Here is a 27078-nt window from a genome sequence, read left to right as displayed (position 1 = left end):
ATGGCAGCAGACGGCTGTTGTCCTGCGAACGCCACGACCGTGCCCACCATCTCCGTATGCTCCAATGGTGGCAGCTGCCGAAAGGGGCTCTGTTTGCCTAGCACTTGCCGAAGCAGAACATGGCAATTGGTTACGTGTGAAGAAAAACACTAGGCATCCAGCAGCGTCCCTGAGGGCTGCGGACCAACTTCTTGCCAACCTCCCTGCCTGCCAGCAATGACTTGTGTGGGTTTTGTCTGCCAGCCCATTCGCTCTTACACAGCCTGTGAGTCAGGCACTGGTCAGTCTCCTCATGTGGTGAGCTCCTGCCAGCCCTCAGGTTCAGAATCCAGCGCACGTCAAGCTCAGAGCTGTGAAGTACCCGGCCCTGGCCAGCTGAGCTCCAGCCAGCAACCTGCCTGCACATCTGGCTCAGGCCAGGCAGCCTGTGACCCATCAGTGGGCAGTGATCCTAACTCCCGGCAGCCGCCCTGCTCTGAGGTAACTTCTTGTACTGAAACACCTTGCCCACCAAGTGTCTGTGTATCTTGCCCAGGCCAGGCAACTTGTGGTCAAGCTGACTTATGCCCACCTATGAGTTGTGAGGTCCAGCCCTGCCAATCAGCATATTATCAGCCCATCTGCTACATTTTCAAGCCTTGTGAATCCGTTCTGTCCATGCCTGTTTCCTGCCAGTCTTCACCTTGTGTGTTCAGTTCTTGCAATCCTACTTGCTGTGTGCCCTCCCCCTGCCAGCCACTTTACTGCCAAACAGCTTCTTCCATATCCTTTGTGTGCCAGCCAGTGACTCCCTGCCAACCACCTTGTTCTGTACCAACCACTTGCAAACCAGCTTCCGGTGGCACCGTGTGTTCTGGCCCACCCACTTGTGGATCCACTTCCTGTAACCAAGGAGGCTGCCAATCCTCTTCCTGTCAACCAACTTGTTGTGTGACAGGTGGGGGAAAATCGTCCAGTGCTGGCTCCAATTGCTTCCAACCAGCTTCTCCAAGTGTCGGTAAATCTAGTACCTGTTTGTCTGTTTCCTGACAACCCAGTCTCGAGTCTGGCTTCTGCAAGGCACCTGTTCATTGATGGAGAACTCTGGTACCATTTCTGAGCTCCACTGCTGTCTACAAGTCTGCAATGAACAGTTGTGATTCCCCCAACTGAGCATGGATGCTGTCTGCTTACTGCCTTTCCTTAAAGTTCAGTCCCAGGTGCCTCCAGGGATGGCCAAGGGAACGAGCCAGCTCTCTTAAAGAAGAGAGACCCCATCTTTCCCAAGCACGGTCCATGCTATGCTTCCATTTCCTGATGTCAATTCATTTCACTCCAGCAAAGTCTTCCCCCAGTTCTTCTTTCATCTTATGCTGCCCAGTCTTGAAGAAGACTCCTTTGTTACTAATTACTAATAAAAATGTGACTGCTAATAAAATGATGACTGCTCAAGCTTAATAAAAAGACTCTCCAAGTGCTTTTTTTTATTTCTTTCAGGGTGTCCCTATGAGAAATCCTCTGCTCACACTTGACCTTAGGCTTTCCAAGCCAATGGTCTATACAGCTAGCCGATGGTAGAAATACATATACTTAAGCAGGAAGGAAGGAGGATCAATAATTCCCCAGCTTCCGAACTAAGAGGTTTTTGGAAGTGCGTAGCTTCAGTTTCCACACAGTAAAAGATGGGAAGTCAAAGATAGAAGTAGTCCAGAATGGTCCAGATAAGGCATAGAACAAAATAAATCCGAGGCTTTGATCATAAAGAAGAGTTAAGGAAAATGCCCAGGGCATTGATTTTAATGTGCAATTTATCTAATGATCCATTTAAATGGCATGAAAATTGCTTTAGAAAAATTTTGTCAGTTGTTTGTTGACAATATTTATAACATGTTTCGAGATAACTTATAAATACAACTTCTTTGGGGAACTGAGTAAATTTGGTATTTCTAGGTATAATTATTAAATCTAAACATTTAAAACATAATTATATTGGTTTTCTTTTGGAAAAAGCTTAGCGGACAATTCATAGTATATTTGGAGCAATAACTTGGAGTTTCTTTAAAGGAGCTCTGGGACTGTGAAACAATTTAGACCTAAAACCCAAAGCTCTTCACATAGCTTTTCAGGGGACATGTAAGAGATAGTCACTGTGGTATGTCTGTGAAGGCACTGATTTTATAGGATCTCTGTTAGAAGTGTGGGCAAGGGACACATTCCTTCCATGGAGGAAAGCATTAGCCAGGGTTTCCAGAGAAAAAGAATCAACAGGAGGCGTGAGTCCCTAATAAATATGGAGATTTAGAAAAGGAACAAGAACTCAACTCACAGAAGTATGAAGGCACATGAGACCTAATCTGCAATGTGGGCTGCCTGGCAGGAGACCCAGGGGCATGCATGATGAAAAAGTCTGAAGGGCTATCTGCCAGAGGATGGATCTCCAGGTGAGTGTATGATGGCCCCATAAAAAGGACAATGTGCTTGATCCAATCAAAATGTTAATTTTATCCAAAATACTCAGAACAATGTTTGACCAAATATCTGAACACATTGTGACCCAGTCAAGTTTAAACAAAATCTACAATCATACATCTTATGCAGGAATAAGAAGCAAGAAATTAGATGAATAGGTGTAAAGCTGGATCTTAAACATATTCTACTTAGTGACTAGACAGAGTAAAAATACATTGCAGTTTCCAGGAACATATAGTACTTATGTACTAAACATTTTATGAGAATATGTGAAAACAAAATTCAATGATCAAAATGCAGTAGCTGAGAATGGCTCATATGAATAATGGCAATTAAAGAAATTGATATATAAGCACAGAAAGACAAAAATAACTAAGAGAAGAACATTGTAAGGACCAGAAATAAAAATGTGCCAGAAAAAAAAATGTGCCAGAAAGTAAAGGTAGAATTGACTCAATTATGTACAAATAATTTTTTTAAAAAAATGAAATTAATAAAAGAAAGAGAGGATCTTGATCACAAAAGAAATACCATGGATAGGCTGTCTCCTAAAATTGACATTTGATTGGTTTTCTCCTAAGTATTCCAAGGACACTTCCGTTACAAAAGATTGATGTGATTTTGGGAAGTAGGCTGAATTTTCCCTTAGTCCTAAATAGAATTTTTGATAATGTGCATGTTACAAGTTTAAGGAGTTACAATTTTTAAAAAAAAATAAATCTGTTAATTAATGTTATATTCTCAACATGCCTGGAATATAAACTTTTATTTTGCAATAGTTCTGACCTATCTATGTCTATGTTATTACTTATATTACTCCAATGATAGATTTCTGGCAAAGGTTTTCATGGACCAACGCCTTCTTTTTAATTAATCCCTGCCAAACTGCAGGTTTTAAACATGTCAAGTAGAAAACGTGGGATGAGAAATTTTGTATCTTCCTTGTGCTTGGCAGAAGTTTAAATAACATGGCATTTATTAGTTCCTTTAGGCCTGCTCAAACTTGTCCATAAAATTGTCTTAAACTCCTCATATAAACAATGCTCGGCCGAGTCTAAACATGCATATAGCCTAATTTTTATTACGCTATGTACAGGACAGGGGAGCAATTTTTAAAATACAGGAAAGTTTTAAGAAATACATTGCAAACACCCACCACCCAGAATCGACATCTTATATTTTGGATATTTAAAATGTATCATGGAGGGGTCAGAGAAACAGTGAAGAGGTTAAGGTGCTTTACCTTACATGTAGATCACCCCAGTTTGACCCCAGCACACATATAGTCCCATGAGCAACACCAGGAGTGATCCCTGAACATTGAGCTGGAAGTAGCCTCTGAGCACTGCCAACATTTACCCTCTATTTCTTTGTGTCGGAAATCCAGGTGCGGTTAAAATAAGAAATTCTAGCAAGGGTCTTTTATATTTTTTAGTTTGGTGTTGGCTGACACTGTAGCCCTTTTATGGCCTGGTGGGGGAAGGACTCAGTTTCAAGTTCACTCATGTGGGTGTTAGCAGGCCACTGGTTCTTGCCAGCCATTGGCCAAAGGTTGTTTTCTTGCCATATGGTGGGATTCTTCATACAGTAGTAAGTGATTCCCGTGACATTACAGCTAGACTCTCCTAGACAAAGTGGTCTGAAGATGAGTATCCAAGTCAGAAGCCATAGTCCCTCTATAGCCTTGGAAGTAACATTCTTTGCACTTAGAGACTGCTGACTGTAGTCTTAATGATACCCATGTTGAAAACCTCCCTCCCTGTTTTAGTACCACACAAGTACAGACTCCAGAATCTCATGCCTGGACGCAAGTCTAAGAGTGGATGGTTCTCTTGGACTCTGGGCTCAACAGGACCCGGGAGGGGAGATCCTCTGCCCATTTCCCCCAGTCTCCAGCAACCCAGGGATCACACCCATAAGCCACTTCCTACCAGATAATCTTGTCATTGGCCACCAACCAGATCACATGGCTACTTCTCCCGGAAGGGAGCATAACATGAGGCCCCCATAGCCATACCACTGGACTTTGTGCCAGTCTATTTCACTCGGGGTGCCCCAGAGGGGTTGCGTGAGAGCCATCCTTGCCCCAAGGACCCAGCCTCGGCAGCAGAAAACCTCCACAACCCAACCGCTGCCACGCTCAAGGCCACTCCCCACACACTTGGACCAAACCTCACATATGAGTGAATATATTCCTGGACTGACACATCATAAGACACTCCCTACCATTCTTCATAATTACTACACCACATGTGATGGGGTTCAGACAGTAGGCAACAAATCATAAAGGGAAATATATATATGTGTATATACATATTTTCAGATATATACATATATATATATCAAAGATCACATCACCCAAACTTTAACAACATAGTTAGTGATATACTATAGAATGTCTTAATGGCTCCTGCCAAAATAGAACAATTTTCACACTGTTTCCTCTATGAACACTTTTTTGTAAGCTTGTTCAGCAGTTCTTCATAATAGACAATACAAAATAGATTATTTCAATTGTGTTTTGGGACAGGGCTTGGGGCTTGGGATGGAAACATCCTGAATTTTGTGGTGGGAAGGTGTAATGGTGGTGGAATTGGTGTTTGAATATTAAATGTAATCAAATATTGTGAACTAACTTATAAAAATAAAAAAATTGAAAAAATAAATTGGTGCCATGTTAAAAAAAAATCAAGTTTTGGGTGGAAAAGAAGCCTTAGTCTATTCACTATGTGGACAATAAAGTTTCCTAAATCTGTGAAAAAAAAAAGAGTGGATGGGTCTCAACAGATGTTGCTCAGTAGTTGAGGGCACGCCTTATCTGCATGAGACCATGGGTTCAACCTCCAGTCTCTCAAAAATAACAAAAGATCATAATACAGGAGTGAATGAATCTTCTAAGCATTGGTTTTCCTTTGCATATACTGATATATTCATGGATCATGAATTGAATGAGAAGTGAATACAAAGGTATCCAAAAAAAATGAGCATCACTTAGAGGAACTTACTTTATATTAAATTCTAGGTGCTATTTTAGAAATTTTTATCTCCATATTTAACTTGAAAGGAACTAAAATCTTTCCCTCTCAATCTCTCTTCTCTCTTCTCTCTCTCTCCCTCTCTTTTTTATGTAGGAGTACTGCTATTTATTCAGCCACTGATTAGCTGATTGAATTGTGCATGAACTCCACCTTATTTTTTTTCATTTTTTATAATTTTATTTATCGAATCACCGTGAGAGCAGTTACAAAGCTTTCGGGTCTAAGTCTTGGTCATACAATGAAACACCCGTACCTTCACTAGTACCCATTCCCCACCCCCAATAACCCCAGTATACCCCCATCCCATGCCCTCCCCCTACCTGTGGGGCAGATGATTTGCACATTACTCTCTACTTTGATCACATTCAATATTTTGACACCAGACCCACCATTATCATTTGAGATTTTACCCCAACACTCAGATCTGCTGAAAAGGCAAGAGTAGACAATTTGTTTCCTATTGCTGGTTACGAATGACATATGATGTTGCGTGGGTGCAGTAGTGAATGTGCGATTTTGAAATTCCAAAATTTTAACACTTAAATATGGAGGGATTTCTGCCAAAACCTGCTGGGTTCCGAGATTTGCTCCTGAGTCTCTGGGATCATGGCCGTTAAGCAGCTTGATCAGGAGCCAGAAAGGCTGTTTGTGGGTGATGACTTGGGGTCTTGTTGGGGTGGGGAGGACAGGACCAGCACCACCCCCATCCCGTGAGGCCCAAAATGTCTCGTCACTGCAGGCCCAAATCTGAATGTCCAATGGCCTCTGGAGGATGATGGCCACTGAGCCGCCAGGGGGAAGCAGGCAGAGGGACAACACCCAATCCCCCCCTGAGATGGCCTGGTGACAGTAACCTACTGCATGGTCCAGACGCATTTCTGCCAAAAGCCGCTGAGTTTCGAGATTTGTTTCTGAGTTTCTGGGATCATAGCTGTTCAGCAGCTTGATCAGGAGCCAGAGAGGCCGTTCGTGGGCGATGACTTGGGGTCTTGTTGAGGTGGGGAGGACAGGACCACCCATCCCGTGAGGCCCAAAATGTCTCGTCACTGCAGGCCCAAATCTGAATGTCCAATGGCCTCTGGAGGATGACAGCCATTGAGCCACCAAGGGGGTCTCTTCTCTCTCTTAACACACACACACACACACCTTGTTTAATCTTGTTGCTTATGAACTTTCCTTTTTAATTAAAGGTGTTTTCTACAGAATTAAGTACTTTTGGTTTGATGTCTTAGTCACCTGCAGGAAAGTTGCTAGAATTTGAATGAAGTCTCATTAGTCTTCCCATAGGAATTGCTGTGTGTGATATTTGATAGCACTCTGCAGATATTTGATAGCAACTACTGAATTATCTTTAGTTTACAAAAATTAATATTTTTATGATTCAAATGAAAATATACCTTCCTTGATCTTTTCCAACAAAAATTTTCATAGCTCATTTAAAGTTTTAAAAAAGTGTTTCTTTCTCTCCCTCTTTCTGGCTTTGTTGCAGACACTTGTTCCTCTTGTTATAATACTCCCAGACACTGAAATATAAAATTTCTCTATGATCTATTTTCTTAGAAAATTTAGGCTATACCTGGAATGGAAATAGAGTTGGATAAAGCTATGTTATTAGTAATTTTATAGTGAGTAGTCCAGAGCTCTTGCAAACAAAATTAGAGCTCAAATGGGTTCTTTAAGCAGAATATCTGTTTTTTTCTGGTTAGTTGCGTTTGGCCTCTTGCCTTTGTGGTATGGAAATGGATGTAGAAGATGTTGGTAAAATAGAAAGTATCCTATAAATCTCAGGGCTTCAGAAGGTACACCATGCACATACTTTAGGTCACAGCTGGATATACAAGATGAATAGAGTTTATTGGATAATTAATTGAGAATTAACAGAAATTTAAATAAGCATGTGAGTAGAAAACTTATTAGGAGAATGGAGTCCTTTTAGAAATGAAAAAGTTAAACAATGACAAAGACTATCAGCAGGGGTGGAGAACAGGGATTTAGAACTTCACACATTAGTTAAATCCACACTCCCTCTAGTAATCACAAAACCTAACTTTTACAGTCTTCTGCAATGAAGACTGTAATGTATTCTCTTTAATAAAATCTTTTTGTTTTTTTAATAACAGATTATTTTACTAGAGGAATGGCTTGATTTGTATTTTAAACCATTAGAGAAGGAATAAATAGACTTGATTGAACCAAATTACAAGGAAAGGGGGAAGCAAGAATAACTCATTCAATGCAAGGGTGTCCAACTCTTATGTATGATCCAGGTAGACAACCTGAACAGAAAACTAATATTTACTAGTTTATGGTAGAGAATAAGAGAAGAGAGCAGTGATTTGGGCACTAAACCAAATAGAAACTCTGTAATTTGAAGTACAGAAAATCCTATAAATGCCATTCCAAGCACCAATGGCAACAACATCTACAACAGAATTCCAATTGGGTGATGGCTAATTGTGCAGCAGCTGAGAGATTTATTGTTCAACTCTTGGCAATATTGTGATCATTTCAATCGTCATCAAACAAAAATGGCACTTGGACTTCATATCCTGTTATGTGCATTCCAAGTGCTGACAGGCCCACCCCTTCTTGGGAGAACTTGATTAAATCAGATTGTATGAAAATAATATCTGATGCTGACACTCATCAAGATGCCCCATGAAGGCTGGAGCGATAGCACAGCAGGTAGGGCGATAGCACAGCAGGTAGGGCGTTTGTCAGCATGTGGCTGACCCGAGTTCGACTCCCAACATCCCATATGGTCCCCTGAGCACCACCAGGAGTAATTCCTGAGTGCAGAGCCAGGAGTAACCCCTGAGCATCGCTGGGTGTGACCCAAAAAGAAAAAAAAAAGATGCCCCATGATTTAGATTGCCAGTGATTTTGCAAAGGGCTCAAGGATCTCACTATTCAATGTTCTCATAAAAAGATATCCTTGAATGAGAAATAAAAATGAAAATTGTATAAGCATGCTCTGTGAGACAGACCAAGTCAGAGCAGATGCCAGTTCAAATCACACCCACATGTTGGTGTTTTACCTAATATGGGCAATAATACTGGGCTCGCTTGAGCAAATTGATGAACAACGGGAGGACAGTGACAGTGACAGTGACAATGATGGCTGTAGAATGACCCGGTGCTTCATTATTTGTAAAGCAATAATTTTAAGCTAGGAAACTGAACTCATGTAGAAAACTAATTTACTCCATGCTGCTTACACCAATTAGGCTCCTTTAGTTCCTCTTTTCAACTCCCTTTTCATATACTTCTGCTCAAATGTTATTGTTTCCATAATTAATTAATATTGAGTTATCCTGCCATGTCATAATCTAAATTTTACTAAACTCAATGCAAACATGTTCTTCTTATGATTATTTGTGTAGAGGAAAAATACTTCTTCTTTATTTAGTTTTATTTAGTTGTTTAGATATTGATTTATATTTGGCAGAGCCTGGCAAGCTACCCATGGCGTACTTGATATGCCAAAAACAGTAACAATAACGGGTCTCATTCCCCTGACCCTGAAAGAGCCTCTACCATGGCAGTGTTAGGAAAGATGAGTAAGGAGAGGCTGCTAAAATCTCAGGGCTGGGACGAATGGAGATTTTACTGGTACCCGCAACGGGATGATAGTGAGTGACAGTGATACTACTATTGGCACTGAAAGGAAGAAAGGGGTTAACTTTGCTAGTAATAAGCACTGCAAGTTCTTTGAAATATGTCCCTTTCCCTCCACAGAGTTCCCTCTGTGTTCCAAGAATCTGAATGAAACTGAAGAGCTTGGTTTTTACCATGCCCTTACCTTGGAAAAGTAATGCTTTTGTTTAGAATAGAGGACCTGAAGGCCTAAAGGTTTTTTTTGACCAGGAACAGATTAACAGCCCTGTGAACATAGGACAGCAGAGACTGGCAAAGCACACATGCTTCCCTAATCAAGTTTACACTATCTTTACAATATAGATTTTTTAAATTTATGATTTGAGAAAGGTGAGTCTGATAATGGTCCATTCTGGTGTTACAAATCAAGAGTCTTGCAAGAACACTTGAGGAGAGATAAGTTCTCCTCCTATTCTAATAGGGATATTTTATGTGCCAGAAGGAGTTGAGATCTGAGCAGATAGTTCTATCTTGAGCTTGGGCAGGACCTGCCTCGAGGGTCTGTTTCTGTGAACATCTGTAAACAGGCACATTCTTTAAATACACTCTAAAGACATTCTTTAAGTACATTAACTTTTGGCAATAGCATGGCTCAGAAAAAATGATGAGCATGATCCAAATTGTGGATTTATTTCCTCCATTTGGCAGAAGGCAAGAGCTAAAGTTTAGATGAGGGATTAGAGAGCTGAGGGGCAGGAAAAGAGAGTTGAATCAAGATACAAATACCAAAACACTCAAGGGATTTGAAGATCAAAGGCCAAAGGTCTATGTCTCAGCCACAATATTCATGTGAAACATGCCCAGGTTTGCCACTCTGGCAGGTTTACTGATTAGGCTTTTTTATTCTCTTAAATTTAGCCTCTTCAATTGAATGAATGTTGAAAACCCAGCCTCATACAGAAGGAATCAAGAACCTAACTATTATTCCAAGGTTAAGATCCTCTAATGGTGTTGGAAACTAATGGTGTGGGTAGGTAGAGAATTATTAAATAAGAATCAAGGATAATTCTGAGTAAGATCCGGGACTAAAGTTGCTGCCATGTTGATTCAGTCACTGGTTCTGCTTTACCCATTCCGAATTAAATTTCCAAGGAGATGAATGCCAAACAGCTAAAATTCAGGAAAACACAGGTCTCTGTGAAAACTCTGGGGCACCCTCAGGCTGTGGGCAGGCTGAGTACCTGTCCTGTCAAAGCCCTGACAGCTGCACACATACCCCACTACTGCAGTTACACCAAGGACTCAACTCCACTGCTTCATGAATATTCAGACACTGCAGAAATGCAAATAATTTTAGGTACCCCAGTGCCCAGACTGAGAATTCTGTTATCTTCCCAAAGTTGGGGTGGGCAGCCTCCCCCTTTGCCCCATATTTCTGGAAGCCCACACCGACCTCCCATATTCCCCACCGTGTCAACTCATTGGCCTAGATCATAGATCCTTAAGTCTCTGGACACCTCCTAACTCCTCAATATTGAAATTCCAGTTGAAGCACACCAAATTAGATGGGAAATAACATAGAAGCCAAATAAACTTAAACAAAAACAATAACACAGAAGGCTCAACTAATAATAAACAGCCTAATAAATTCTTAGATGCAAATTTAACAATTCCATAATCAGATGTAATAATTTTCACATTAAAAATAGATTTATTTTATACTTACTGATTTTAATATTGGAGTTTTATCTAATCAATTTCAATTCTAGAATTGCATCAACAGATGTGGTTTTTGTTTACATGAAAATAAATTAGAAAAACATTTTTTAAACGTGGGACTTATAAGAGCCCTAAGCACACAAAACCTGTCTCAGTATTTTGCATGTTGTTGCAAGCGTCCTCAGATAACCTCCTCATTCCAACAAGGTGGTCATTGTAGTCTTTGGTCACAAGCTATTGGAGTGAGACTGGAAATATTAGTAGATCAACATAATAATTTCTATTATGTTATCATAAATCTAATTTTTAGGCCCTACTCTAAGCAGAAAAACCTTTTGAATTTATCATCAAAGGTAGAAAAAAATGAAACAAAATTTTTGAAACATTGAGGAGGCATGTTTCTATGGAAATATTGGGCAGCTGCCATGACTAGGGTCTGAACAATTGACCTTAACAATTGTTCTCATAGATAGACTGAAGGACTCACTGGGAAACTTGGTCTTGCCACTTGCTAAGGCCCTAGAAGTCCCTGAGTACCTGAGGTGGGTCACAGAAAGAGACTGCAGTGCTGTGTCTCTTCTCTGGTCAATGTTGATGAACACATTGTCATCATATTCATAGAAAATAGAAAACCATATTTTCTATTTGAAGAAGTCTATTTTACAATGACATGTATATTTAATTTAGCTCATAGCTATAATTTTATTTGAATCTTAATCCCTTACTCTTAGGTAAATTACCTCTGAGACTGCACATTTCTTTTGTGATTATTTTCGTCTTTGAAAATTTTTCCATTCCTCTTAAATAAAATGACAAATATCCCAGAGTCTGTGTGTGACATCTAATGTTCGTTCTTGTTTCAAGGACAAACTGCACTTCACTGTAGCACTGCACTGTCCTCCCATTGTTCAACAATTTGCTCGAGCGGGCACCAGTAGTGTCTCCGTTGTGAGACTTGTTGTTACTGTTTTTGGCATATCAAATACGTCATGGGTATCTTGCCAGGCTTTGCCTTGTAGGCCGGATAATCTTGGTAGCTTGCCTGGCTCTCCAGGAGGGGCGGAGGAACCGAATCTTGTTGCCCCTAGGTCAGCCGCTTGCAAGGCAAACGGCCAACCCGCTGTGCTAGGGCAAACATATGAAAAATCATTAGGTGCATTTTTTGAACCATGAACACAGTTGGTAGGTCGTTTGCCTTGCATGCGGCAGTTGGCCGACCCCAGTTGGATTCTTCTGCCCCTCTCGGAGAATTCGGCAAGCTACTGAGATTACCTCGCCCACCCAGCAAATCCTGGCGAGCTACCTGTGACGTATTTGATATGCCAAACGCAGTAACAAGTCTCACAATGTTACTAGGCCCACTCGGGCAAATCGATGAACAACGGGAGGACAGTGCTACAGGATGGTGCTACAGTGCTAAACTATGAAAGAGATGTCAAAGGGAATCTCTAGGGAGAAGGTTTTCATTTATGAAAGAGCAGAATGGAGGAAACAAGGTCTGACATTAACCCCTGTGCCTTCCATCATTATGTTTCATTGCTCTAGCAGTCCTAACCTAGGATTGTCTTTAATATTTGATCAAAGTCATAAGTAGAGTAATTTAGTGATAGTGTGATCATTAGCATAACCCACTGGAGGGAGGGTGTGGATATAATATTGGTTTGCTCATGACAAACTATAGAGGTTAGATTACAATCTGATGAGCCAATACATACAAACCTAAATTGCACGGGGCATTTTGATGACTTTTTGCATCATGGAGAATTGTGTTAAAAATATTTTTGAAAAGAAGAGAAAAGGAAGTTGTCCTGGCTACAATGAGAAATACTGTGAATAGTCAATAGCTTTCATGGTAGAAATGAGCTCAAATATACATTTCATCAAGAACGTTCAGTGGTTTGAATGTGGATACAGGGCAATGGGAACCAAAGGGAGATACCATCAAAGTCTTAGAATTTACTTGAAATGGAAGAACCAGAAGTTAGGAGTTAGTACAGTAGTTAAGGCAACACATAGCCACAAAGCATAGCTGGATACAGTCCTGGGGGTTTCCAGTACCACAGGACCTGAACATCTTTAGATACTAGTTTTAAAACAACTAGTTGGTTGATAGAGAATCACCAGTGGGGCCCGAGGGCCTCCTAAGCACCATTTGGGAGTTCCCTACTTACTCCCATCCCAAAATAAGAGAACCAAAGTCAAGTTATGTGTCATCCTAAAAGAAAGAGTGTTTTCTTTTTAAAATTTGTCTATTTATTTATTTTATTAAATATTTTATTAAAAATTTATTAATTTTAATTAAAATTTATTAAAATTTTAATTAAAAATTTAAATATAATCACTGTGAGACAAAAATGTTCATGATTAGGTTTCATAACATACATGTTCCAACATCCATTCTGCCTACCAGTGTACATTTCCAAAGTCGAGGAATGAATTCATATGTAATGAGAGATATAAGAAACGTGAACATTAAATAAGGAAGCTGGTTGAGCATGAAATTGCGAGTGAATAAGAGCACAGAGGTAAACACTGACAATGCCAACCAAGCATCTCTCAGGGACAATACGTTGCAGAGCTCAAAGTTGTCAAGTTTTGCAATTGAGCTGACCTGGGTCATGAATGCATCAAATAGCATCTGAACCTTTAGCAGAACCAGATTTCTTGTTCAAGTGGTGGTTGAGAAGTTCTGTGAATTCTGTGCATCCATAAACAAGCAACATAGTTTTATGGGTGTGTCTTTCTCACATAAGTCTGCTCCTGATGGCGGCTGTGCCTTTGGTTTGTAAATAGTGGCCAGGCTCCAGATCATCTTTGATACCTTTATCAAGGCTGTGCTGTGACCCCGAATGGCCTTGGGAAGACAGTCTTATTTGTTTTACTCTCTGTCAGAGAATACCAATTATCATGACAGTGTGCATGTTTTCTTGAAAGCGTTATGAATTTACATGCCTATAGTCTTCAGAGAATAATAACATGTTAGCGAGCAGTCAGTAGTCAAGTAATGAGGGGGCGAAGCAAAGTGTGGAGGAATCTCAAAGTATTTCAGGCATGGCAAGAATCCTCAGAAACTTCCTGCTAAGTGGTTCCAATGCTCAGAGGTCTCATCACTGAAAATCTGTACACCTTATGGTCTGTTGCATCCTTGGGACTGTCTTTAAAGAATTGCTCTAGATTCTGGGTGACACTTCAGGGGTCCTGAGCAGTCCTTTCCAAGAAACACCTCTCCCTGTCCCTTCACAGTGGCACTGAATGGCACTGCTGAGCCCTTCCCTACCCTTGTTAATTCTCTGAGATCTCATCATTCTTATCCTTTGCCAGGAGCTTAAATTTTTACCCATTAAGTAGCTACCTATTTTTTTCTCTCTCCAAGGAAATTCCACTCAAGCAAGTATCTCCAAGTGGTGATCACTAATTTTAAGACACTATTTTTTTAAAAATCATCCATTTCTTGGCCTTATCAGGTCTTCATTGTTATTTCAAGCACAGAGTGGTATACCTAGGTGCTTAGGAACTATCTGTTCTGTTTTTGTTATACTGAGATTCCCTATCAACTGCCTAGAGAGATGGTTCTCTTGTCATGATTTTTCCTTGCCTAGTTCCTGTTTTGTGATCTGTATTTTCAGTTCATATTTTTTTTTGTGTGTGTTTTGCCAGGAAGTCTAAATATGTCCATATAGTGAAAGCTCATCTCTCCATCTCCCCTTCTTCATTAATCAACCTGTGGTTTATTGCAGAGAAAGACAGGAAAGATTGGGTCATGGGGATTGAAATGATATAGAGAAGTATTCACATCATTCATGTTCTGTTACTAGTAACTGTAAACTTTGGGAAAGACAACTTGAGACTTTCCCAACAACTTTTATTGTTATGCACACACATGGTAAGAGAAGCTTTTTACTCCAATGCATCCACTATCACTATGATTACTGTACTTAATATGTTGATTCATGGATCTGGTCTAGAAGCTTTTTCTTTGTTTTGGGTCCCACAGGCAATAGTGGGTGAGGGTCCAGCTTTGCTTTGTTTCCATGCAGTGCTGGGATTTGAACCTGGAGCTCCTGCATGCAAACCATGTACTGCAGCCCTTTGAGTCATTTCTCTGACCCATGGTATGGAATTAATTTTCTTCCTTCCCTTATTGGGTTGACCAGATATAATCCTTAATAGATTTCCATAATCCCCTTGAATGATTGCTCTTCTGTCATTAATGACATAGGTTTATCATCTCTGCTTTGGCTGTGCAAGTGAAAATCTTGGATTTTCCTATTTGATTTCCAGTGGAAGCTCAATATGGGTAGGGACTGTGAGCTTCTTATTCTGTAATCTTCTATGTCTCATTCTTCTACATCTGTAGTCCCTGGACTTGGCACATATCTTAACACATAGTAACTACTCAAAAAAACCTATTGAAATCAAGAACCATTTTAATATCTTGATATAACTCTGAGTTCCCAGTCCCCAGCCTTCATCCCATCCATTGATAAGAAAGCAATGTGAAAATGTATGAAAGCCAAGTGATTTGCTTTTATGTTCAAGGCTTCAAGTATGTGTGGTCTCAGAGGAGCAGAGAGCAAAGGGTGGGGGGCACCAACAATCTAGTATTTTAAACCACTTAAGTTGCTGGCTAGGGGTGCAACTTTTTTTTCCTGATTTTTGGGTCATACCTGGCATTACACAGGGTTACTCCTGGCTCTGCACTCAGAAATAACTCCTGGCTGTGTTCAGAGGACCATATGGGATGCTGGGGATCAAACCCTGGTCGGCCACGTGCAAGGCAAACGCCCTACCCGCTGTGCTATCACTCCAGTCCCAAGGGGTGCAACTGCAAACATGTTACTTTCCTTTGCTAGGGAGAGAGCATTTTCCTACTCACCATAAAATGGAGATGAATAAAACCTTGCTTGATTCTGAGTTAGAAATGATAATGTCTGAAAAAAAACGAATGGAAAATTCAAAATGGAAAGTTCTCTGCAGAAACTGTGGATTAACTGCACATGTGGGAAACCTCAGCAATAAACTGGCATCACGTGGTCTCTGAGCTTGAAATGCCCATCCACAGAGTGAGGTTAGAAGAGATAAGATTAAATGACATCCATATGTAAGACCCTTAAGGCTATTAAGGGGAATAGCCCAGCAGAGAAAAATCTCATGTATGGTTCATCATCCTGGTGACTTCATGACTAAGTGATGATGAAATAGGAGGAGCAGGACAGAGGTGAAATAATAAAACATGGTTGATATTAATCATTTGCAGAGATACTGATGAGTTGCAAAGACTTGGGAGATGTACATATGGTGAAGGGACAGGGTGTTGGAACATTGCATGACTGAAACCCAATCATGGAAAACTGTACATCTTCCAAGCTAAAATTCCTACCTACCCTCAACACTACTTTTGTTGTTTCCTGTGAATGAAAAAAATATTTTTTATTGAATCACCATGAGATAAACAATTATAGTTTTCCATGATTGGGTTTCAGTCATGCAATGTTCCAACACCCTGTCCCTTCACCATATGTACATTTCCCACCACTGATGGCCGATCTATGTCCTAAATTTCCCTCCTTCCACCTCCCCCACCCTCAGTCTCCCTCTATTGCAGATACTTTTCTTCTTCTTCTTCTTCTTCTTCTTCTTCTTCTTCTTCTTCTTCTTCTTCTTCTTCTTCTTCTTCTTCTTCTTCTTCTTCTTCTTCTGCTTTTTCATAGGATTTGACCACATTTTTGAGGCTGAGATCATGACTGTATGTTAAACATAGATAAAACAGGCAGAGTCTATTAATAGACAAAAGAAAAACTGAAAGTGAAGCAGACTCTCCACCAAGAAGCCTCACAGTTTAATAACATAATTAACAAAGCTGGAGGAGTAAGTTTATTGGCATGTTTAGAAAAAAATGTAAATTCATTTCTAAGTTTATTCCACCGTCTCTTCCCATTTAATATGCAAGAACCACCCTGGGTTCACATCATCCTTATTCTTGATGTTGTTAGACTTAAATTGTTTTCCTATAGTGGTATAAAATTAGAATCTTATTGAAGTTTTGATTTGTATTTTCTGTGACTTATGATCTCAAGTATTTTTCCATGCTTCTTAGATATATTTATTTCTTCCAAGCTAAAATTCCTACCTACCCTCAACACTACTTTTGTTGTTTCCTGTGAATGAAAAAAATATTTTTTATTGAATCACCATGAGATAAACAATTACAGTTTTCCATGATTGGGTTTCAGTCATGCAATGTTCCAACACCCTGTCCCTTCACCATATGTACATTTCCCACCACTGATGGCCGATCTATGTCCTAAATTTCCCTCCTTCCACCTCCCCCACCCTCAGTCTCCCTCTATTGCAGATACTTTTCTTCTTCTTCTTCTTCTTCTTCTTCTTCTTCTTCTTCTTCTTCTTCTTCTTCTTCTTCTTCTTCTTCTTCTTCTTCTTCTCCTTCTTCTCCTTCTCCTTCTTCTCCTTCTCCTTCTTCTCCTTCTCCTCCTTCTCCTCCTCCTCTTCTTCCTTTTCCTCTTCTTCTTCTTCTTCTTCTTCTTCTTCTTCTTCTTCTTCTTCTTCTTCTTCTTCTTCTTCTTCTTCTTCTTCTTCTTCTTCTTCTTCTTCTCCTTCTTCTCCTTCTCCTTCTTCTCCTTCTTCTCCTTCTCCTTCTTCTCCTTCTTCTCCTTCTCCTCTTCTTCCTTTTCCTCTTCCTCTTCTTCTCCTTCTTCTCCTTCTCCTTCTCCTCCTCCTCCTCTTCTTCCTTTTCCTCTTCCTCTTCCTCCTCCTCCTCCTCCTCCTCCTCCTCCTCCTCCTCCTCCTCTTCTTCTTCTTCTTCTTCTTCTTCTTCTTCTTCTTCTTCTTCTTCTTCTTCTTCTTCTTCTTCTCCTCCTCCTCCTCCTCCTCCTCCTCCTCCTCCTCCTCTCCTTTTGGTCATTATGGTTTGTGGTAAAGGCACTGTAAGGGTATCATGCATATCCCTTTACCTACTTTTAGCAGTACCCTGTAAATTTTGCTACCATGATTTATTACCGTTCACTTTGATAATGGACAATTCCTGAAGATTCAGCTTGAATTTGCCATTTATCTATTTTCCTATGCATTTTAGCTTTGTAATACACAGCTAGGAAAGGCTGTTCCTGGTGACTAGAGACCACAGATGCTGCAGAATGTATAATGGATAGAATAACTCCCCTCTATGCTGCTAGTTGGGCTGGAGCGATAGCACAGAGGTAGGGTGTGCAGCCTTGCATGCAGCCAGCCTGGCCGATCTGGGTTTGATTCCTCCTCCCCTCTCGGAGAGCCTGGCAACCTATGGAGAGTATCTCACAAAGCCTGGCAGGCTGCCTGTGACATATTCAATATGCCAAGCACAGTAACAACAAGTCTCAAAATGAAGATGTTACTGGGCCTGCTCGAGCAAATTGAGCAAATCGATGAACAGTGGGAGGGCAGTGTATGGGTGTTTGCTTTGCAAGCAGCTGACCTGGGTTGATGCTCTCTACTAGATTAGAATGGTCTATTTAGAGGATGGAGCCAAAGTACAGTGTTTGTTTTGTTTTATCCAGCTAGTTCTGAACTATTTGGTCCAAAAGATCAGCAGTACTAAGGTCATGGGACACCAATTTAGACTAATATTTAAATGTGACAAATAAAAACAATTATCCCCTTTCCTGGTTCTGATTTAAGTAGGGTCTCCAGAGAATTCCAGATATATCTGAGTTTCATTTATGCTTCATCTTCATCTCAGAAAAAAATTGGTGCTGTTTTGTGAATGTTGTGAAGGTAAAACTTCCACTGTCTAGTGGCTCAGTCCCCAGAATTGTGCTCATATTTTTAATTTTCTTCACAAGATGTGGTTAAGAGAAAGAGAAAATATGAACTGAAAGTTTTTTTCTTGGGGATAGTATGAGGTATGTGAAATGTCCTGAGGGCTTGCATTTGCTTGATCCCTTTAAGAATATTCTCTACTATATGTGACCAAATGCTCTATTCTATGTGACCTATATGTTTCCAGGTCCCATCCCTGCAAGGTCAGATTTCTATAGACAAGCCCCAGCTTGCCTGTATCTTCACTCTGCCAGCAAAACCATGATGCTTAAAGAGAGTGGATGGCTCTTAGAATCAGCTTGCTGGCCTTACTTGGGCAGGTGGTCATTGAGGTTTGGGAAGTAATGGTGAATACATTAGCAGACAGAAGCATTCTCTGTATACGAAGGGCATATTTTTGAGGGCAGAGAAGCAATTCAGTCCAAAGTATCTATCTTCCCATTGCTCAGACTGATGCTTCCTTGTATTCAGAGTAAGAAATGGATGGAATGTTGTAATGGAATTCACTCAATTCGATCATACTGAAAACAACTTCACGTGAGAAAGCACGGTAACACTGTCATCCCGTTGTTCATGGATTTGCTTGAGTGGGCACCAGTAACATCTCCATTGGTCCCTGTCTCATGCTAGTGTAGCCCAATGGTGTCTGTTCACTCCAGGAACATGAAGTGAGACTTGTTGTTACTGCTTTTGGCATATCGAATATGCCACGGGTAGCTTGCCAGGCTCTGCAGTGTGGGCTGGATACTCTTGGTAGCTTGCCAGGCTCTCTGAGAGGGACGAAGGAATCGAACCTGGGTTGGCTATATGCAAGCTGTGTTATCGCTCCAGCTTGGTGAGAAAGCAAGGAGAGTTAATCATTTGGGGGTATGGGGATGCCAGCAGGTCAATCTGTACCTGTGAGGTGATTGCATCAGCAGCCTGATGGCACCTTCAGACTTCCAGAATCCCCATAATTGCTGCTGTGTCTATGGCCAGATCCCAACAACTTGGAGCCAAGTTTACCAAGAAAGTAAACAACCAAAAGTTAGGCATGTGGGAGACACACCCACAAACCACCTCTGGCTCAGCTATATAATTGGAGGCAAAACCTCTCTGGTTCCTGATCGAACTGCTTAACAGCCATGATCCCAGAGACTTAGAAACAAATCTCAAAAACCAGCAGCTTTTGGCAGAAATGCGTCCGAACCCCGCAGTAAGTTACTGTCGCTGGGCCACCTCAGGGGGGAAAGGGTGCTGTCCCTCCGCCTACTCCCCTTTGTGGCTAGGTGGCCATCATCCTGCAGAGGCCATTGGACAGTCAGGTTTGGACTCTCAGTGACAAGACATGGAGGACCTCATGGGATGGGGGTGGAGCTGACCCTTTCCTCCCCACCCCAAGGAGATACCGAATTGCTGCCCACAAAGAGACTCTCTGGCTCCTGATCAAGCTGTTTAATGGCCATGATCCCAGAGACTCAGAAACAAATCTTGGAACTCAGCAGCTTTTGGCAGAATTGCGTCTAGTCCCCGCAGTAGGTTAATAGCACTGGGCCACCTTAGGGGGGAAAGGGTGCTGTCCCTCCACCTGCTCCCCTTTGGCAGCTCGGTGGCCCTTTCCTTCCAGCCCCAACGAGATCCGGAGTCACTGCCCATGAACGGCCTCTCTGGCTCCTGATCAAGCTGCTTAATGGCCATGATCCAAGAGACTCAGGAACAAATCTCGGAACCCTTCAGGTTTTGGCAGAAAGCCCTCCAGATTTAATTGTTAAAATTTATGAATTCCAAAATCGCAAGGCCATTTTGAAGGGATGGCTGTTTCATTGTATGACCGAGACTTAAACCCAAAAGTTTTGTAACTGCTTTCATGGGATTCAATAAATAAAATTATTTAAAAAAAGGGGGGGGGAAGTAAGGTGGAGTTCATGTCCAATTCAGTCAGCCTAATCAATGACTGAATAAATAGCAATACTCCTACATTAAAAAAGGAAAGTTAATCATTTAACATCAAGACAGATTGCAACTAGGCAGTCACCTGAAATTGTGACTAGGAGTGCAGAGCATATTTTATAGGAGTTTTTCTGGCATTCATAGCAATGGTGAAACAAAGAGAAAAAGGCACAATAATAGTTTTTCAATTGGTTACTTCACCACAAAACAATGGGGTACACTAAGGCATGAGGGACACAGCAAGGGACTTGGAGGAAGGCTTATTGCTAGGAATCTTTGTGGTAGATCCATTCTGTTTCAGGTCTTGTAGAAACATTTATTAATTTACTAGATGTTTCAGTCACTCCATTCCCCTTATTCCCTAGGTAACAGGTGGGTTTGGGTTCTGCTATTCTGCTCTGAATCATAACTTGAACTACTCATCTCTGCTGATTCCCAGAATGGGCTGCTCAAGGCTTCTGCCTGTGACTGCCTCCCTGGTTCCCTGTGCTTAGCTACCTGTTTCTCACTTTCCCACTACTAAAACAGTACATCAAGATAGGGCATTGCTTAATCCAAAGGGTACAGGGAAAGCAGAGCAATGACTGCAGTTTAACCCCTACAACTCACAGTAAGAAACTTAGAGATGGTCAGAGACCCTCCGTCCCTGGCCAAATTCTACACAGAACCAGTCAAATAAATTTTACTCTTCAAGTATGTGGCAAATGAACCTCTTGGTTCTGCTGTGTAGGAGTTATTCTCAGACTTTTAACAAATAACTGACAGGAAATAGAATATGAACATAAGGCCTTAAGAGAAAATGTCGTATAAAAATTACAAACATGATGTAGACTGCAAGTTAGCAAAACTTTTATTGGGAAGGAATTAGGTAAGCTAATTTATACTTAGGAAGACAATGCAAAGATCATAAAAAGGAGGAAGTGAAACAGATGACTAATGAGTACTTAGAAAAAACTAATTATAAATTATTTTATAATGTATAAGAGAAAAAGAGAATGTGGAAGAAGCATAGAAATCTATAACAAAAATGTGTGCTCTAGATTACTCAAAGAAAAGCTTGTCATCCGTAAAAATCTCTTAAGATGCCTGATGATGAAGGAACCCTAAGAAAACCACAGCTGTCAAGGAGCTGGAGCTGAGCTTAAGCCCGAAGCCCCCTGCACCCACCCATGCCTGGACACAGAGTCGGTTGCATCTAGTCCGAAACTGACCAGGAGGAAGATGGCCGGAGCCTGTGGATGTCACTGCTGCTGGGTGTGGAGGCAGCAGCGTCGCCCAGGTTTATTGTCAGAAGGCTGTTCTGTGGCACATGGTTCCAGCGGCAGCAAGACTGGCATCAGTGGGTCCCAATGCCAGGGCGGCAGCAGTGGCCTGACAGCAGGCTCAACAGGAGCAAGATGGGGGACAGCAAGGCTGACAGCAGGGCTTGCAGCAGCAAGGTGGGGGGCAGCAGGGTTTGCAGCAGCAAGACGGGGGGCAGCAGGGTTTACAGCAGCAAGATGGGGGGCAGCAGGGCTTGCAGCAGCAAGGTGGGGGGCAGCAGGGCTTGCAGCAGCAAGGTGGGGGGCAGCAGGGCTTGCAGCAGCAAGGTGGGGGGCAGCAGGGTTTGCAGCAGCAAGACGGGGGGCAGCAGGGTTTACAGCAGCAAGGTGGGGGGCAGCAGGGCTTACAGCAGCAAGGTGGGGGGCAGCAGGGGTTGCAGCAGCAAGGTGGGGGGCAGCAGGGCTTGCAGCAGCAAGGTGGGGGGCAGCAAGGCTTGCAGCAGCAAGGTGGGGGGCAGCAGGGTTTACAGCAGCAAGGTGGGGGGCAGCAGGGCTTGCAGCAGCAAGGTGGGGGGCAGCAGGGCTTGCAGCAGCAAGGTGGGGGGCAGCAGGGCTTGCAGCAGCAAGGTGGGGGGCAACAGGGCTTGCAGCAGCAAGGGGAGCAGCAGCTGGACCCACAGCAGGTAGGCTGGCAGCAAGGGGAGCAGCACATGGTGGTGAGGATGGTGGTGGGTCTGTGTTCAGAGAGGGTTTCCCAGAAGATGCTAATTCCTTGTGCTCTGAGCTTTTATACCCCAGACCTCCAGAGTTTCCACCAATAAGCAGCACTTTTCTTGTTTATAAACAATATCGCCTCTAGGTAGTTGTGAGAGGAAGCTTTTTTCTCCCCTAAATGTCATTAATCTTTAGGCAAATTAATGTTTAATGTGTTTCTTAATTGAGATTAATTCTTAGATACTTGTCTCAGATAAAAGGAAGGCAGGCACCTCATCAGGGCCCCTGCTTTAATCATAGTCTGGTCATGTGACCAGTTCCTGAACCCTCATGTGGTCAGAGCGTGTTTCTCACCAGCTTTGTGGTTTGCATGCAAATAGGGAGGTGTGATCGGGTGGGCCCTGATGCTCCACACAAAGGAGGAGCGAATCCAGAGTCTAGGTGTTTCCTCTGACACTGGAATCAGTTCTGTCACAGCTCCACTCTCTCTGGAGGTGCCCGTATCCCTGTGTAGCCCAGTCTTATGAATCACCTGTGAGAGGATGTTTCACCTTTTCTCTTCCTCGTCAGACAAACAGAACGGATGTGGATGATAACCTACAAGGACTACTTTGAGATTCAGAAAAAAAATCAGTTCATTCTGGGTGACTATTGTTCTGGGATTTCCAGTCCAGCAAAGTTTTCCTAGATGTGGGGCACTTAGTGTTATATTAGTGCAATTTCAGCAACACCAGGTAGAGCAGATGTTACTCTTCCTTACCAAGTGTTGGGAGCTTCATGCCATAGACCTACATGTTTTTATGCCTATTTGTCTTACTCTTAAAAGAATCGTTTTGAATTGTATTGTTTTGCTAGCTATTGTATCTTACCTTTGGGGTCTAAGATATTATTTCTAATGTTATAGATTAGAACAAAGTGTATAGTCTCAAGTCACTATTTCTAGCTTATGAAATAGAAATTAACCCCAGTACCTTCAAAGTATGCCCCCTCCAATGTATGCCCCTCAAAGACAGCTTATCACTCCATTGACTTTTAACTTTGCACTTCAGTTTTGGTATTCTTTATTTTTTAACTTTAAAAAAATATTTTGGGCCATACCTGATGGTGCTCAGGGCTTTCTCCTGGCTCTGTGCCAAGGGATCATTCCTGGTGAGACTCAGGGGACCATATGCAGTGCTGGGGATTAAACCTGGGTCAGCTGCACATGCAAGGAAAAAAATCAGTTGTTGTGCTATCTCTCTGAATACAGTTTTGGCATTATTTATGAACTTTACATTTTTTCAAAATATGTAATAGATGCTGTTTATTGTGATTGTGAGAGTCAATAATATAATTATGTCATTAATTCATTGTCATCATTGTGTAATCAGTCACTGAATGAATATTACACACTTTATTTGTTGGTTGTTCTTTTGATTATCACTAAAGTTTTGTTCAGTTTCAGACCAGTAAAAATTATGCTGCCATGAGCATTTTTGTATATGGTGCTTGATAATATACATAAAAATATTTTTGGACCAGAGAGATAGTACAGCCAGTACGGTGCTTATTTTGCACACTGATAATCCTTGTTCAAGCCCCAACCCCGCATATGGTCCCCTGAACCCTTCCAGGAGTGAATCCTAAGCACAGATTCAGGAGTAAGCATGGACTGGCATGCATGTTTGTAAAGAAGGGTGCAGCTGGTCCTGAATATTCTCTCTAGGGGAAGGAGAGTTCTCAGTATTTTGTAAACAAGAAGTTGTATTTCCAGTAGATTATTTTCATCAGTATAATGAAGTTTTGTCTATTCCTTTTTCTCAGGTATTCTATATTGGCAAGGGACTGGAATTCCTGAGATGCTTTTTCCTTATCTATTGAGGTAATTCTATGGTTATTCTCATGCTTTTCAATAGATATAATTATAAAGCCTTGATTCATGTTAAAATGTTCAACTAACCATGTACTATAAGTATAATTCAATGCAAATATATTCATCTGTACATGGCACTGGATTTTATTTGCTTGCATTGTTTTGGGGATATATGCTCTGAACATCTTCCACAAATTCACCTTTTCTACTCTCTTTCTTCTACCTTCCCTAAAAGAGTCAGCTAAGTTCTGAATATACCATGTTCCTCACACTCCTATGACCCTTCATGACCTTGATGACTCCCTCTGTTGGAATCTGTGGTGGCATGTACATTTCCATAATATTAAGGAACAGAGTTATCTTTGCTGAGTAGTGCTTGGAAAACAACAATTCTATTTAAAAAAGAGATGACCAAAGGCCACATAAATAAATGTTCATTATCACATATTATCAGGGAGCTGTTAACCAAAACAACCATAAGCTATCATCTTCTACCTGTTAGAACGGTCCACATCCAAAAAACCAAAAATAACCAGTGCTGGTCAGGATAAGGAGGAAAAGAAGAGTTCATTGACTGTTGGTGGGGTTTAGCCTCAAAGGAAAACAGTACGAACATTTAAGAAACTAAAAATGCCTCTAGCATATGATTCAGTAATTCTACTCCTGGTATCTGCTGAAAGAACATACAAATACTAATTTGAAGAGATATACACATACGCATGTCCATTACAGTGCTATTTACAAGAGTCTAGTCATGGGAACCACCCAAGTGCAGATGAACAGATAATAAAGAAAGAAAATGTGGCTGAGAACTGGTCTGCAGACCTGACTATACTAATGGCAGAGAGCTTGCAGGGAGGACAAGGATTTTAGGATTGGTATTTTAGGGGTGATCCTGAGATAATGATGGAGGGAAGTGGTCACTCTGGTGGAGGGGAGAGGGTTTGGTTGTTGCATGCATGGAACTCTATCATTGACAGAATTATAAATCATGGTGACTAAAATAAACTTTTTATATATTTTTTAAAATGTAGTTTCACACAATCACACAAAATGAGGAGAAAAGCAAGATCCGGGAAGAGTGGAACAACTTCTGTTACTTCCCTGAAATCACTCACATTGTCATCAAGGAGTCCGTGGTCAGCATCAATAAGCAGGACAACAAAAAAATGAAGCTGAAGCTCTCTTCCCACGAGGAGGCCTTGTCCTTCGTGTCCCTGGTGGATGGTTACTTCCGGCTCACAGCAGATGCCCATCAAAATGTAGTTTATATACTCACATTTCAGTGGAAGTCTTCAATGGAACAGTTCATGCCTTAGTGAAAGACACAGCTATAAGAAAAAGAGGATATGGGACTTCTTGCAAAAACATGGATTAAAGTGGATGAGATTATGTGAAGAGAAATAAGTCAGAGGGAGAAGAAAGAACATGAGATGCTAATACTTATATATAGGGTAAATAAAAGCGGCACAAGAGAATAGACAAAGCCAACAGAGATAGATGCTTGAACTCAGACTACAAAACTGAAGCCATCAGAGGAGGGCTGGAGAAAAGGATTAAAGGGGATTAACATCCAGACTGTGAAGGATTCTGGTACTTTGGTGGTGAGTGTAGTATGGGAACATATATTTTGAAGCAGTTTAAAAGTGTAACCCTAAAATGTATATAGTCCAGGTAACTAAAAATTACTTTAATAATATTTTAAAATAAACAAGAAAGAAAAAGAGAAAGGAAGGAAGGAAGGAAAGAAGAAAAGAAGAAAGAATGGAAGACAATAACCTACTGGTTACTTTGTAACACACTTGTCATTGAAAAAAATCTAAGGAGAATCTAGAATTTCTAACCCAGCTTCTAATACCTTGAACAGAGACAACAGAGTTCAGAAAACTTTCTGAACTTAATATTTAGCGATTTCTTCAGTAAGATTGCATTATTCTGGAGGCAAAGTTGTGAGAAATTAAAAAAAATCTCTTGATTTATACGAAGATGAAATAACTGTTTGACAGGTAAGAATCAATACAGCACATTCTTCTGATCCTTTGTTCAGAAAACAACATTCTATTTGAGTCCTCTTCTGGAATCAAGCATAGAGAGACAATAGACCACAAAGACTTATGGAAAACTCACTTAAATTACTTATCATTTTAATAAATGAACTGCCATATAATTTTATACCTTTGGATAAGGTAGTTATTTTCCAAAGTGTGAACTCACGCTTTCTGTGTAAATAAGGTATTTCAAATTTCCAAAATCAAAATTCTGAGATTTTGGTGGTGGTGACGGGGGGAGGTGGGGGCGGGGGGAGAGGGGTTGGTTGGGCCATACCCTTCTGTTCTCAGGGCTTACTCCTGGTTTTGCATTCAGAGTTCACTCCTTTTTTTTTCTTTTTGGGTAATACCCAGCGTTGCACAGAGGTCGTTACTCCTGGCTCATGCACTTAGGAATTGCTCCTGGTGGTGCTCAGGGGACCATATGGGATGCTGGGAATCAAACCCAGGTTGGCAGTATGCAAGGCAAATGCCCTACCCGCTGTGCTATTGCTCCAGCCCAGGATTCACTCTTAATGGGACTCAGGAGACTATATGGGGTGTCAGAAATTGAACCTATGTCAGCTTTGTGGAAGGCAAGTGTCCTACCCATGGAACTATCTCTTACCCCACCCTGATTTGTTAAGGTAATGGGAAATGATTTTATTTTGAATAAA

General features: G+C 41.3%; 1 protein-coding gene across 1 annotated transcript; it reads left to right on the top strand.

Annotated features, from left to right (window-relative positions):
- On the top strand, window positions 1-25693 carry KRTAP29-1 (keratin associated like protein 29-1). The gene is given in 3 exon segments (XM_056126559.1): window positions 1-997; window positions 24361-24383; window positions 25409-25693. Coding segments are annotated over 3 exon segments (1305 nt in total).
- Window positions 25694-27078: the final 1385 nt, after the last annotated feature.

This window comes from Sorex fumeus, unplaced genomic scaffold (genome assembly GCF_029834395.1).
Source record: "Sorex fumeus unplaced genomic scaffold, SorFum_2.1 ptg000063l, whole genome shotgun sequence".
NCBI lineage: Eukaryota > Metazoa > Chordata > Mammalia > Eulipotyphla > Soricidae > Sorex > Sorex fumeus.
This window is presented reverse-complemented; position numbering and strand designations above follow the sequence as displayed.